Genomic DNA, 15,261 nt, shown 5'->3' on the forward strand with positions numbered 1-15,261 from the left:
TCTCTGCTGTGGGACCAGGCTGTCCAGACTAATGACTCTCTCTCTGCTGTGGGACCAGGCTGTCCAGACTAATGACTCTCTCTCTGCTGTGGGACCAGGCTGTCCAGACTAATGACTCTCTCTCTGCTGTGGGACCAGGCTGTCCAGACTAATGACTCTCTCTCTCTCTCTGCTGTGGGACCAGGCTGTCTAGACTAATGACTCTCTCTCTCTCTCTGCTGTGGGACCAGGCTGTCTAGACTAATGACTCTCTCTCTCTGCTGTGGGACCAGGCTGTCTAGACTAATGACTCTCTCTCTGCTGTGGGACCAGGCTGTCCAGACTAATGACTCTCTCTCTGCTGTGGGACCAGGCTGTCTAGACTAATGACTCTCTCTCTGCTGTGGGACCAGGCTGTCCAGACTAATGACTCTCTCTCTCTCTGCTGTGGGACCAGGCTGTCTAGACTAATGACTCTCTCTCTCTCTCTGCTGTGGGACCAGGCTGTCCAGACTAATGACTCTCTCTCTCTCTGCTGTGGGACCAGGCTGTCTAGACTAATTAACTACAAAGCTTTGGGGAAACTAACTCACCGCTGATTGGTTATCGTCTCTCCCTACAGGGACGGCCCTGACCAAGGCTCTCCTCAGATTGGTCAGTTCAGTGGAAACACGCCCCAGAAAGCGGTCTATACCACAGCCAATCATGTCCTCATCAAGTTCCACAGTGATTTCAGCACGAGTGGGTTCTTTGTACTTAGTTACCATGGTGAGTAGTGCCCTTTTAAAGTTTCTACTTAGTTACCATGGTGATTAGTGCCCTTTTAAAGTTTCTACTTAGTTACCATGGTGAGTAGTGCCCTTTTAAAGTTTCTACTTAGTTACCATGGTGAGTGTTCCCTGTTAAAGAGAGTGCTTCAGCTGTAATGACTCTGATTCAAATGGACCAGTATATTAAATACAACCCTAGACTGGACATTGGTAAAATAATGAACTTACAGTCTTTATGAATTTACAGTCTTTATGAACTTAGTCTTTACAAACTTACAGTCTTTATGAACTTACAATCTTTATGAATTTACAGTCTTTATGAATTTACAGTCTTTATGAACTTAGTCTTTACAAACTTACAATCTTTATGAATTTGCAGTCTTTATGAATTTGCAGTCTTTATGAATTTGCAGTCTTTATGAATTTGCAGTCTTTATGAATTTGCAGTCTTTATGAATTTGCAGTCTTTATGAATTTGCAGTCTTTATGAACTTACAGCCTTCATGAACAACCCAGTGGGATCTCAATTGGTCTTTCCTTGATTCCTCTCCTCGCCTCCTTCTCAACCATAATGGAAGGTCCATCGTCTCAGATCTTCTTCTCTGTGTTTTGAGAAGGAGGTAAGGAGGAGAGTGGTTGGAAGGAATAGAGGGAAGCTGAATTAAGCCAAAGAATATCTTGGGCTCCCGAGTGACGCAGCTGTCTAAGGCACTGCATCTCAGTGCAAGAGGCGGCAGTCCCTGGTTCGAATCCAGGCCGCGTCTGATCTGGCCGTGATTGGGAGTCCCATAGGGCTGTGCACAATTGGCCCAGTGTCGTCCGGGTTTGGCCGTCATTGTAAATAAGACTTTGTTCTTAACTGACTTGCCTGGTTAATTAAATACCGTAGGAAACACGAGGCTGATGTATTGATTTCTGTTGTCACCACCTTTATTATCTGGTTGTATTTCAGTTCGTTCTGCTTTCTAGCACCTTGTTGCTCTTATTGTCAGGATTTATACTGTTAAAAACCAGGATATCAACAGTCATCTACTGAAATGTTCATTCAAAATGTTCATTTGTTCATCTTACCACAGATTGAATTGTCATGCCGTTTTTAATGATCGTGGTAGAGGTTCATAAGCATGATAGCTGGACGTTCTATAGATTTACAGGCTTAGAGGTTTGATGAGCTGACAGGATGCAGGAGGCAGATTACAGTTTGGTGAACTGACAGGATCCAGGAGGTGTGATTACAGTTTGATGAGCTGACAGGATACAGGAGGTGTGATTACAGTTTGGTGAACTGACAGGATCCAGGAGGTGTGATTACAGTTTGATGAGCTGACAGGATACAGGAGGTGTGATTACAGTTTGATGAACTGACAGGATGCAGGAGGTGTGATTACAGTTTGATGAACTGACAGGATGCAGGAGGTGTGATTACAGTTTGATGAACTGACAGGATACAGGAGGTGTGATTACAGTTTGGTGAACTGACAGGATCCAGGAGGTGTGATTACAGTTTGATGAACTGACAGGATGCAGGAGGTGTGATTACAGTTTGATGAACTGACAGGATGCAGGAGGTGTAATTAGAGTTTGTGAACTGACAGGATGCAGGAGGTGTGATTACAGTTTGATGAACTGACAGGATGCAGGAGGTGTGATTACAGTTTGATGAACTGACAGGATGCAGGAGGTGTGATTACAGTTTGATGAACTGACAGGATGCAGGAGGCGTGATTACAGTTTGATGAGCTGACAGGATGCAGGAGGTGTATTTACAGGGAACAGTCGAACACTTGTGTTGATATGTAAGTTAATGTTTACCTTCTATTGTTGCTGTTTATTGTTGTTGTTTATCTCCCTTCACAGCATACCAACTGAGAGTGTGTCAGTCTCCTCCAGCTGTTGCCAACGCAGAAATCCTCACAGAACACGACGAGTTTGAAATAGGTCTGTCCCATTTATACATGTATTTGTTTGGTTGTTTGGTTGGTTGGTGGGGTTGCTGGTTATTTCTCTGTATTCATTCATTTATTCATATCAAAGTGGCGCAGTGCAAGCTGTGTTGCTACAGCAGCTGGTTCAATACCCGTGCCGGCCTCGACTGGGAGACCCATGCTGTGTTGCTACAGCAGCTGGTTCAATACCCGTGCCGGCCTCGACTGGGAGACCCATGCTGTGTTGCTACAGCAGCTGGTTCAATACCGGTGCCGGCCTCGACTGGGAGACCCATGCTGTGTTGCTACAGCAGCTGGTTCAATACCGGTGCCGGCCTCGACTGGGAGACCCATGCTGTGTTGCTACAGCAGCTGGTTCAATACCGGTGCCGGCCTCGACTGGGAGACCCATGCTGTGTTGCTACAGCAGCTGGTTCAATACCGGTGCCGGCCTCGACTGGGAGACCCATGCTGTGTTGCTACAGCAGCTGGTTCAATACCCGTGCCGGCCTCGACTGGGAGACCCATGAGATGGTTTTGGTTTTTTCTCCCTCTAAAAACATAAATAAATCATTCTAAATAACAAACTGCCTTTATTTACAAATTAGTAACAATGTCTTACCCCCATGTTCAAGAATGGCCTTTTTCTCGCTCATTTTACGTTATTTGAAAACAAAATCATCTCCAAAATGTTTAAGGGGCATTGTACCAATAATGTCGCTAATAATTCCCGCCGTTCTGTTCTTAGTGCCAGTCTGCACGTTCAAACTAAACCAATGGAACTAATAATGGCATCTTTATGCTTTCATTAATAAAATAATGCTAAAAATACTCTTTCAAATTGCCGATGTTTCTGCAGTTACGGATCCATAACGAATTACTATGGGAATTAAATATCACTGAATTACAGAAAAATTGGAACAAAGTTGTCTAATGAAGGTGAACAAATTGTTGCTTACTGGGAAATACTCTTTCAAACACACATGGTCACGTTGTACAGCGTCATTATGGCTATTAGAAGGGCTATATTCTTAGAAATATATTAATATAGAATCCTCCAATCCTCTAAATGTAATTATTGGCGGAGAGTCAAGTCGTTGACAAATATATTTGTAGATATACTGTACGTCCTACCATAGGCGGAATGAGTATTGGTTAGACTAGAATTAGGGTGTGGAAATGTTATGCCCCTTAGATATGAATTTACAATCCTCCAATCCTCTTATTCTGTAGCCTACTCCCGACCGTCACGTTGTACAGCGCCATATTTTACATTCCATCCTATCGGAAACCCTGAGGTTTTCGTTTTTTTTCTCGTTTTTCTCTGAATAGAAACACCATAATATTAATCAAATGAATTAAGTCAAATTTCTTAAAATCAATCCCATGTGCTCTGTTATTACAAAACATGTTTTCAATTCTCTAGTAATGCCAGTATGGCAGACTATCAAATGCTTCTCAAAGTTGCCCTCTGGTGGTCAAACTAGCACTAACTTGCATTAACGTAAAAAAAATGGCTGACAATTAAATAACGTGCCACAGAATGCTACAGCAGCCCGCAAGGTGTGCCGCAGTATGACACAACTTTTAAAGGAGGAACCACTGTATGTTCCAAAACATCCATCTTGTATGCAACAAGGCAATAAAGTAATACAGCAAAAAAAACACAGCAAAGGAACACATTTTTGGGATCTAAATGCAAATCCAACACAACACATCACTGAGTAACTCCCTCCTTATTTTCAAGCATGGTGGTGGCTGCATCATGGTACAGTATGGGTATGCTTGACATCGGCAAATACTGGGGAGTTTTTCAGGAGAGAAAATGGAGCTAAGCACAGTCAAAACCCTGGAGGGAACTCCGGGCCATCCATCTAACTATATTTTAGTTATTTAATTTGTATTAATCTTTCTTTTTTTTAAATACAAAAAATCTTCCACTTTGAAATGACATAGTATTTGGTGTAGATTGTTGTCCCCCAAAAAATGACAATTAAATCAATGTTAATCCCACTTTGTAACACAATAAAATGTGAAGAAATCCAAGCTCTCTGAATACTTTTGCAAGGCCCTGCACCTTCCAAGTGATGAACTAACATCAAGATACAATGATATGGTTGTTTCAAAGGTACCCCAGCTCTTCATCAGAGTCCATGTTGATAACCCCAGCTCTTCATCAGAGTGTCCATGTTGATAACCCCAGCTCTTCATCAGAGAGTCCATGTTGATAACCCCAGCTCTTCATCAGAGTGTCCATGTTGATAACCCCAGCTCTTCATCAGAGTGTCCATGTTGATAACCCCAGCTCTTCATCAGAGTCCATGTTGATAACCCCAGCTCTTCATCAGAGTCCATGTTGATAACCCCAGCTCTTCATCAGTGTCCATGTTGATAACCCCAGCTCTTCATCAGAGTCCATGTTGATAACCCCAGCTCTTCATCGGAGTGTCCATGTTGATAACCCCAGCTCTTCATCAGAGTGTCCATGTTGATAACCCCAGCTCTTCATCAGAGTGTCCATGTTGATAACCCCAGCTCTTCATCAGAGTCCATGTTGATAATACCTTGACGGCTACAGTATTGTCTTCAGACATGGGTTCAAATAGTATTTGATTTATTTCAAATACTTCAGCTGTGCTTGGTTGAGCTGGCCTGGCATCTGATTATATCAAGCCAGGTCTGATAGTGTTGTATCAAGCCAGGTCTGATAGTGATGTATCAAGCCAGGTCTGATAGTGTTGTATCAAGCCAGGTCTGATAGTGTTGTATCAAGCCAGGTCTGATAGTGTTGTAACAAGCCAGGTCTGATAGTGTTGTAACAAGCCAGGTCTGATAGTGTTGTATCAAGCCAGGTCTGATAGTGTTGTATCAAGCCAGGTCTGATAGTGATGTATCAAGCCAGGTCTGATAGTGTTGCATCAAGCCAGGTCTGATAGTGTTGTACCAAGCCAGGTCTGATAGTGTTGTATGAAGCCAGGTCTGATAGTGATGTATCAAGCCAGGTCTGATAGTGATGTATTAAGCCAGGTCTGTTGTATCAAGCCAGGTCTGATAGTGATGTATCAAGCCAGGTCTGATAGTGTTGTATCAAGCCAGGTCTGATAGTGTTGTATCAAGCCAGGTCTGGTAGTGTTCAGTGATGTCTATGCCTCCTATCTGAAAGTGTGTGTGTGTGTGTGGGTGTGTGTGTCTGTGTCTGTCTGTGTGTGTGTGTGTGTGTCTGTGTGTGTGTGTGTGTGTGTGTGTGTGTGTGTGTGTGTCTCTGTCTCTGTCTCTGTCTCTGTCTCTGTCTCTGTGTGTGTGGTTCCTCCAGGGGACATCATCCGGTACCAGTGCCTGCCAGGGTTCACCCTGCTGGGCTCGGAGATCCTGACGTGCAGGCTGGGGGAGAGGCTCCAGATGGACGGTCCTCCACCTCTTTGCCAAGGTTAGCATCGGCTGCATCTGTAACGGCATCCTATCCCCTATGTAGTACACTGCCTTTTGACCAGGGGTCATAGATAGACCAGGTCATTTAGTGTTGACAGATCTAGAGAGGGAACATGATGCCATAGTGAGTACAGACACATTGTCCTGGGCTATAAAGCACAGAGAGTTCACATTATGGATGTATGTTTGATTTAATTTCATTCTTCTTGTTTGTTGATATCCGCTGAACACGTTTCTGTATCGAGTCGGGAAATATTGAGCTCTGTTGTTGACGTAATCTATCTATGTTTTTTTTACCTGTTTTAACCTGTCGTATTTCTACATTCTGTTCTGCGATATCAGCTTAAAATGTTTTCCTGCTCTTTTTGCCTGAACAGTTCACATTTGTTGGCTACGTTAACCTTTTCTTGTGTTCTATTACCTTCGGTCTTAAAAAAGGCCTGAAGAAAGCTAGCTGTTGTCAGAATAACAATATGTTACAAAGTGTTGTCATTATTTCAGACGTGCCACCCTCCAGTCCTGAGAAAGGACCTGATATATACAGTAACCATCATTTTACCATCAGAAGTTATCTGTCTCCAGTCCTGAGAAAGGAGATGATATATAAACAGCTGTCTTCCATTGGGGATTATTATTATTTTATAGTGCTACCAAGGGACAAAGCTAGCACAGTGAACCAGCACTCTGTACCCCGAGGCCCTGTACCCGTCTCACACTAAATGAGGTTTTTCATTGCACATTATTATTTCACTGTAATTTCTAGTCAGTCAGTCACACCCACAGTCACAGTCACAGTCAGTCACAGCAACAACCACAGTCACAACCACAGTCACAGCAACAGTCACAACCACAGTCACAGCAACAGCCACAGTCACAGCAACAGCCACAGTCACAGCAACAGTCACACCCACAGTCACACCCACAGTCACAGTCACAGCAACAGTTACAGTCACACCCACAATCACAGTCACAACCACAGTCACAGCTACAGCCACAATCACAGTCACAGCCACAATCACAGTCACAGCAACAGCCACAGTTACAGCAACAGTCACACCCACAGTCACACCCACAGTCACACCCACAGTCACACCCACAGTCACACCCACAGTCACACCCACAGTCACAGCAACAGTCACAGCAACAGTCACAGCCACAGTCACAGTCACAACCACAGTCACAACCACAGTCACACCCACAGTCACAGTCACAGTCACAGCCACAGTCACACCCACAGTCACAGTCACAGCAACAGCCACAGTCACACCTACAGTCACACCCACACCCACAGTCACAGTCACAACCACTGTCACAGTCACAACCACAGTCACAGTCACAACCACAGTCACAACCAGAGTCACAGCAACAGCCACAGTCACACCCACAGTCACACCCACTGTCACAGCCACAGTCACAGCCACAGCCACAGCCACAGCAACAGTCACAGCCACAGTCACAGCCACAGTCACAACCAGAGTCACAGCAACAGCCACAGTCACACCCACAGTCACACCCACAGTCACACCCACTGTCACAGCCACAGCAACAGCCACAGTCACAGCCACAGTCACAGTCACAGTCACAGCCACAGTCACACCCACAGTCACAGTCACAGTCACAGTCACAGCCACAGTCACAGCACAGTCACAGCCACAGCCACAGCCACAGTCACAGCCACAGTCACAGCCACAGTCACAGCCACAGTCACAGCCCCATCCACAGCCCCATCCACAGCCCCATCCCCAGCCCCATCCACCGCCCCAGTCACAGTGGACAGATTTCTTTGTTTTTCTCTTTCTGCTTTCTTCCCTCCATTTTCTCTTTTACCTCTGTCCTCTCACTTCACTCTGTCCTCTCACTTCACTCTGTCCTCTCACTTCACTCTGTCCTCTCACTTCACTCTGTCCTCTCACTTCAATCTGTCCTCTCACTTCACTCTGTCCTCTCACTTCAATCTGTCCTTTCACTTCACTCTGTCCTCTCACTTCACTCTGTCCTCTCACTTCACTCTGTCCTCTCACTTCAATCTGTCCTTTCACTTCACTCTGTCCTCTCACTTCTTTCTGTCCTCTCACTTCACTCTGTCCTCTCACTTCACTCTGTCCTCTCACTTCACTCTGTCCTCTCACTTCACTCTGTCCTCTCACTTCACTCTGTCCTCTCACTTCACTCTGTCCTCTCACTTCACTCTGTCCTCTCACTTCACTCTGTCCTCTCACTTCACTCTGTCCTCTCACTTCACTCTGTCCTCTCACTTCACTCTGTCCTCTCACTTCACTCTGTCCTCTCACTTCACTCTGTCCTCTCACTTCACTCTGTCCTCTCACTTCAATCTGTCCTCTCACTTCAATCTGTCCTTTCACTTCACTCTGTCCTTTCACTTCACTCTGTCCTCTCACTTCACTCTGTCCTCTCACTTCAATCTGTCCTCTCACTTCAATCTGTCCTCTTTGTCCTTTCACTCCCTCTCCCTCTCTCTCCTCTCTCCCCTCTCTCCTCTCTCCCCTCTCTCCTCTCTTCCCTACCTCCTCTCTTCCCTACCTCCTCTCTTCCCTACCTCCTCTCTTCCCTACCTCCTCTCTTCCCTACCTCCTCTCTTCCCTACCTCCTCTCTTCCCTCTCCCTCTCTCTCCTCTCTTCCTCCTCTCTGTCTCTCTCTCTCTCTCTCCTTTTATCCATCTCTTTCCACCCACAGTACAATGTCCTGCTAACGAGGTCCGGTTCGACTCCACGGGGGTGATCCTGAGTCCTGGCTACCCAGACAGTTACCACAACCTCCAGACGTGTTCCTGGCTCATCAACGTAGAGAAGGGCTACAACATCACCCTCCACTTCCAGCTCTTCCAGACAGAGAAGGAGTTTGACATCCTGGAGATATTTGACGGTGGGACATTTATCAACATTGCTTAGTATCGCAGTTAATCCTCTCTCTTCACATCTCTCAGTCGCCGGATAATTTGTAAAAATGACCATAGATTTTATCTGTCATGTAAAGGCTTTGGATAACGAATCCTTCAGCCATTAGTTCTACATCTTTAAACTCAGACCTTATACCAAGCAACCTCTCAAGCACCCTTCCAAGCAACCTTCCAGGCACCCTTCCAAGCACCCTTCCAAGCACCCTTTCAAGCACCCTTCCAAGCAACCTTCCAGGCACCCTTCCAAGCACCCTTCCAAGCACCCTTTCAAGCCCCCTTCCAAGCAACCTTCCAGGCACCCTTCCAAGCACCCTTCCAAGCACCCTTCCAAGCAACCTTCCAAGCACCCTTCCAAGCAACCTTCCAAGCACCCTTACAAGCAACCTTCCAAGCAACCTTCCAAGCACCCTTCCAAGCAACCTTTCAAGCACCCTTCCAAGCCCCCTTTCCAAGCCCCCTTCCAAGCCCCCTTCCAAGCACCCTTCCAAGCCCCCTTCCAAGCAACCTTCCAAGCACCCTTCCAAGTACCCATCCAAGCAACCTACCAAGCACCCTTGCCAAGCACCCTTCCAAGCACCCTTCCAAGCACCCTTCCAAGCCCCCTTGCCAAGCCCCCTTGCCAAGCACCCTCCCAAGCACCCTTCCAAGCACCCTTCCAAGCACCCTTCCAAGCACCCTTGTACTAATCCTAAATGCCAGATTACTTTACTTAAGTAAACTATCACTTTCAAACAGGGGGCGCAACTTTCACTGTGGATGGGGGGGGGGGGGGACATAATCAGAAATGTGTCCCTCCAAGTTTTATCATTGAAACAAAACAAGGCAACGGGTTTGTTTTAGGACCATGCGGATGCTTCTGATAGGTTGTTTGGAGTGTTCATCCGACAAAAAATAACATAACAAATAATGATTATAATAATACAGTTATGTCCCCCCCCCCCACTTCTAAAACCAAAGTTGCACCTCTGCTTACAACCAATGTTCCCTCTAATTGTTTGGGGCACTGAGCAAATTTTAGGTCTTGTGAGTGGAAACTTGAAAGTTGTGAGAATGTTTCACATGGACAATTTCACATGGAAATAGCTTTTGATTTCTATAATATATCCTACAGTAGCCTACATGTGGTGTTCAGTGCAGGCCTACACTGCATGAGACTTTTAAAACGTTTTTACATTATGAAGGACATTAATTAATGATTTTATGTAATGGTCTGTAAGACCATGGGCCAAATAGGTGAATGTAAATTGCATTGTATTGTGTTGTATGATGCAAGTAACCACTTAAAAAAAATAAAAGTTATTATTATTACCATACAGGGAATTAGACAATGTAGGCTCCACCTCTGACTGTTGGTTTATTTGCACATTCAAGCCTGTCTCAAAATACAAAACTGTCCCTTTCATTTTTACCTGACTGGCTTTTCAAAGACAGCTTGTAATGTAGCCTAGACGTTTTGCGCTCTTGTAGGAAGCAGTAACTCCCCATTGCTGACCTATACTTCTCTATAACAGGGCTGACATCTCGCTAAATAACAAGGAATACCAACATACGGGCCACACGCGGCTCTGCGCTCTGATCTGTAAAAGCTCAGACGCTCGCGGGCGATTGAAAGACCTCTCGCCAATCAATATACGTCTACTCCGTTGCTCTCTGGCTCTGCCTACAACAAAATCACAGACTCAATCTTGCAAAAGTTAGATTTGGTTTGGTTTGTTGCATTGAAAATGGGCTGATATAATGCTGATTCAATCAAAGAAAAACAACGTTCAGTGACGTCACTCGCTCTGAGACTTGAAGTAGGGGTTTCCCCCTTGCGTTGCAAGGGCCGCGGCTTTTGTGGCGCGATGGCTAACGATGGTTCGTGGGTGTCAGTTGTTGATGTGTGCAGAGGGTCCCTGGTTCGAGCCCGGGTTGGGGCGAAGAGAGGGACGGGAACATACACTGTTACACTTCTGCGCGTCAGTCCTGCAGGAGGTGCACCGCCGGGCAAGCGCAAAGTTTAAAGGGAGCATTACTTACAAAGATTGTAAAATGGAGTCAACCCTACTTTTATTGCGGTCTGAGTCATAGCGATCTGGCTATTTGCTAGTGTAATTGACTACTTAAAGATGAATAAACCCAGCCACCGCAAGGTCGAACGAATCCAACGAATCATGCTTTGAATTCCAAAAGAGGAGTTAGCCAAGGCCCCACCAGTCAACAAGTGTGGTTATACTGTATGTTATACACTACATGTTATACAGTATATGTTATACACTACATGATATACAATACATGTTATATAGTAAATGTTATATAGTACATGTTATACAGTACATGTTATACAGTACATGTTATACACTACATGATATACAATACATGTTATATAGTAAATGTTATATAGTACATGTTATACACTACATGTTATACACTACATGTTTTTACAGTATATGTTATATAGTATATGTTATATAGTACATGTTTTACAGTGTTATACACTACATGTTATACAGTACATGTTTTACAGTATATGTTATATAGTATATGTTATATAGTACATGTTTTTACAGTATATGTTATACAGTACATGTTTTTACAGTATATGTTATATAGTATGTTATATTGTACATGTTTTTACAGTATATAGTATACAGTACATGTTTTTACAGTATATGTTATATAGTATATGTTATATTGTACATGTTTTTACAGTATATAGTATACAGTACATGTTTTTACAGTATATGTTATATAGTACATGTTATACAGTATATGTTATATAGTACATGTTATACAGTACATGTTATGCAGTATATGTTATATAGTATATGTTATACAGTACATGTTATGCAGTATATGTTATATTGTACATGTTTTTACAGTATATAGTATACAGTACATGTTTTTACAGTATATGTTATATAGTACATGTTATACAGTATATGTTATATAGTATATAGTATACAGTACATGTTTTTACAGTATATCAGTATATGTTATATAGTACATGTTATACAGTATATGTTATATAGTACATGTTATATAGTATATGTTATACAATATATGTTATATAGTATATGTTATACAGTACATGTTATGCAGTATATGTTATATAGTATATGTTATACAGTACATGTTATGCAGTATATGTTATATAACACTCTTGGAGGGAATGTTCCACCTATTAACTATCCAACCTCTAATGATGTCACACCGTGTGTTTTCTGTGTTTGTGGAGCCAGAAAATTCACCTGAAACACCATTATTTTATACACTCAATTCTCTTCCCTCTGCCTTTGTCTCTGTCTCTCTGTGTCTCTGTCCTAACAGGTCCTAACGTCTCTCTGTGTCTCTGTCCTAGCAGGTCCTAACATCTCTCTGTCCTAACAGGTCCTAACACTCTCTGTCCTAACAGGTCCTAACGTCTCTCTGTGTCTCTGTCCTAACAGGTCCTAACATCTCTCTGTCCTAACAGGTCCTAACATCTCTCTGTCCTAACTGGTCCTAACATCTCTCTGTCCTAACAGGTCCTAACATCTCTCTGTGTCTCTGTCCTAACAGGTCCTAACATCTCTCTGTGTCTCTGTCCTAACTGGTCCTAACATCTCTCTGTGTCTCTGTCCTAACAGGTCCTAACATCTCTCTGTCCTAACAGGTCCTAACATCTCTCTGTCCTAACTGGTCCTAACATCTCTCTGTGTCTCTGTCTTAACAGGTCCTAACATCTCTCTGTGTCTCTGTCCTAACAGGTCCTAACATCTCTCTGTGTCTCTGTCCTAACAGGTCCTAACATCTCTCTGTCCTAACAGGTCCTAACGTCTCTCTGTGTCTCTGTCCTAACAGGTCCTAACGTCTCTCTGTGTCTCTGTCCTAACAGGTCCTAACATCTCTCTGTGTCTCTGTCCTAACAGGTCCTAACATCTCTCTGTCCTAACAGGTCCTAACACTCTCTGTCCTAACAGGTCCTAACGTCTCTCTGTGTCTCTGTCCTAACAGGTCCTAACATCTCTCTGTCCTAACAGGTCCTAACATCTCTCTGTCCTAACTGGTCCTAACATCTCTCTGTCCTAACAGGTCCTAACATCTCTCTGTGTCTCTGTCCTAACAGGTCCTAACATCTCTCTGTGTCTCTGTCCTAACTGGTCCTAACATCTCTCTGTGTCTCTGTCCTAACAGGTCCTAACATCTCTCTGTCCTAACAGGTCCTAACATCTCTCTGTCCTAACTGGTCCTAACATCTCTCTGTGTCTCTGTCTTAACAGGTCCTAACATCTCTCTGTGTCTCTGTCCTAACAGGTCCTAACATCTCTCTGTGTCTCTGTCCTAACAGGTCCTAACATCTCTCTGTCCTAACAGGTCCTAACGTCTCTCTGTGTCTCTGTCCTAACAGGTCCTAACGTCTCTCTGTGTCTCTGTCCTAACAGGTCCTAACATCTCTTCTGTCCTAACAGGTCCTAAACGTCTCTCTGTGTCTCTGTCCTAACAGGTCCTAACATCTCTCTGTGTCTCTGTCCTAACAGGTCCTAACATCTCTCTGTGTCTCTGTCCTAACAGGTCCTAACATCTCTCTGTGTCTCTGTCCTAACAGGTCCTAACATCTCTCTGTCCTAACAGGTCCTAACGTCTCTCTGTGTCTCTGTCCTAACAGGTCCTAACATCTCTCTGTCCTAACAGGTCCTAACATCTCTCTGTCCTAACAGGTCCTAACATCTCTCTGTGTCTCTGTCCTAACAGGTCCTAACATCTACAGCCAGAGCCTGGCGTCCCTCAGCGGTGACATCACCACGCCCTTTAACCTCACGACCTCTGGTCATCAGTTGCTTCTGCGCTGGTCGTCTGACCACGGCACCAACAGGAAGGGCTTCCACGTCAGATATGTGGGTGAGTATCAAAGTATGTATCCTGTTAATAATGACTTTCCTTCAACCAGCATGTCTTCATCCACCCCTCTGTACAACACAACCAATAGGAGTCATTAACATCATGCTACAGGGCCCCACCAGAAACAGACTGGCCCATTGGGCAGTTCTGGAAAATGCCAGATGGTCTGGTCCATCTTTAGCCCAGTGGGCCGGTCTAAATTGGGGGTTTTGGTCTAATAATGGGGTCAGGGAAGTCAAAATAGGCCGGTGTGTTAGAAATGCATGGGCCGATTTCTGATCCCAGTCCATCCCTGATCCCAGTCCATCCCTGATCCCAGTATATCCCTGATCCCAGTATATCCCTGATCCCAGTATATCCCTGATCCCAGTCCATCCCTGATCCCAGTCCGTCCCTGATCCCAGTCCGTCCCTGATCCCAGTCCGTCCCTGATCCCAGTCCGTCCCTGATCCCAGTCTATCCCTGATCCCAGTCCATCCCTGATCCCAGTCCATCCCTGATCCCAGTATATCCCTGATCCCAGTCCATCCCTGATCCCAGTCCATCCCTGATACTAGTCCATCCCTGATCCCAGTATATCCCTGATCCCAGTATATCCCTGATCCCAGTCCATCCCTGATCCCAGTCCATCCCTGATCCCAGTCCATCCCTGATCCCAGTCCATCCTGATCCCAGTCCATCCTGATCCTAGTCCATCCCTGATCCCAGTCCATCCCTGATCCCAGTCCATCCTGATCCCAGTCCATCCCTGATCCCAGTCCATCCCTGATCCCAGTCCATCCCTGATCCCAGTCCGTCCCTGATCCCAGTCCGTCCCTGATCCCAGTCCGTCCCTGATCCCAGTATATCCCTGATCCCAGTATATCCCTGATCCCAGTATATCCCTGATCCAAGTCCATCCCTGATCCAGTCCCCGTAGCAAGTCCTCCCTGATCCCATCCCTGATCCCAGTCCGTCCCTGATCCCAGTCCATCCCTGATCCCAGTCCGTCCCTGATCCCAGTCCATCCCTGATCCCAGTATATCCCTGATCCCAGTCCATCCCTGATCCCAGTCTATCCCTGATCCCAGTCCATCCCTGATCCCAGTATATCCCTGTCCATCCCTGATCCCAGTCCATCCCTGATCCCAGTATATCCCTGATTCCAGTCCGTCCCTGATCCCAGTCCATCCCTGATCCCAGTATATCCCTGATCCCAGTATATCCCTGATCCCAGTTCGTCCCTGATCCCAGTCCATCCCTGATCCCAGTATATCCCTGATCCCAGTATATCCCTGATCCCAGTCCATCCCTGATCCCAGTCCATCCCTGATCCCAGTCCGTCCCTGATCCCAGTCTATCCTGATCCCAATCCATCCCTGATCCCAGTCCATCCCTGAT

General features: G+C 45.2%; 1 protein-coding gene across 1 annotated transcript in view; it reads left to right on the forward strand.

The window, feature by feature from the left end:
- LOC115187904 (CUB and sushi domain-containing protein 3-like) overlaps nucleotides 1–13,979 on the forward strand; it is a 42,344-nt gene extending 28,365 nt beyond the window's left edge. Inside the window, exons 9-13 of the mRNA XM_029746960.1 lie at nucleotides 602–747; nucleotides 2,607–2,687; nucleotides 5,988–6,101; nucleotides 8,799–8,987; nucleotides 13,735–13,979. Coding sequence (XP_029602820.1) covers nucleotides 602–747; nucleotides 2,607–2,687; nucleotides 5,988–6,101; nucleotides 8,799–8,987; nucleotides 13,735–13,979 — 775 coding nt within the window. The remainder of the gene's footprint in view (nucleotides 1–601; nucleotides 748–2,606; nucleotides 2,688–5,987; nucleotides 6,102–8,798; nucleotides 8,988–13,734) is intronic.
- Nucleotides 13,980–15,261: the final 1,282 nt, after the last annotated feature.

The sequence above is a fragment of the Salmo trutta genome, unplaced genomic scaffold (genome assembly GCF_901001165.1).
Source record: "Salmo trutta unplaced genomic scaffold, fSalTru1.1, whole genome shotgun sequence".
Taxonomy (NCBI): domain Eukaryota; kingdom Metazoa; phylum Chordata; class Actinopteri; order Salmoniformes; family Salmonidae; genus Salmo; species Salmo trutta.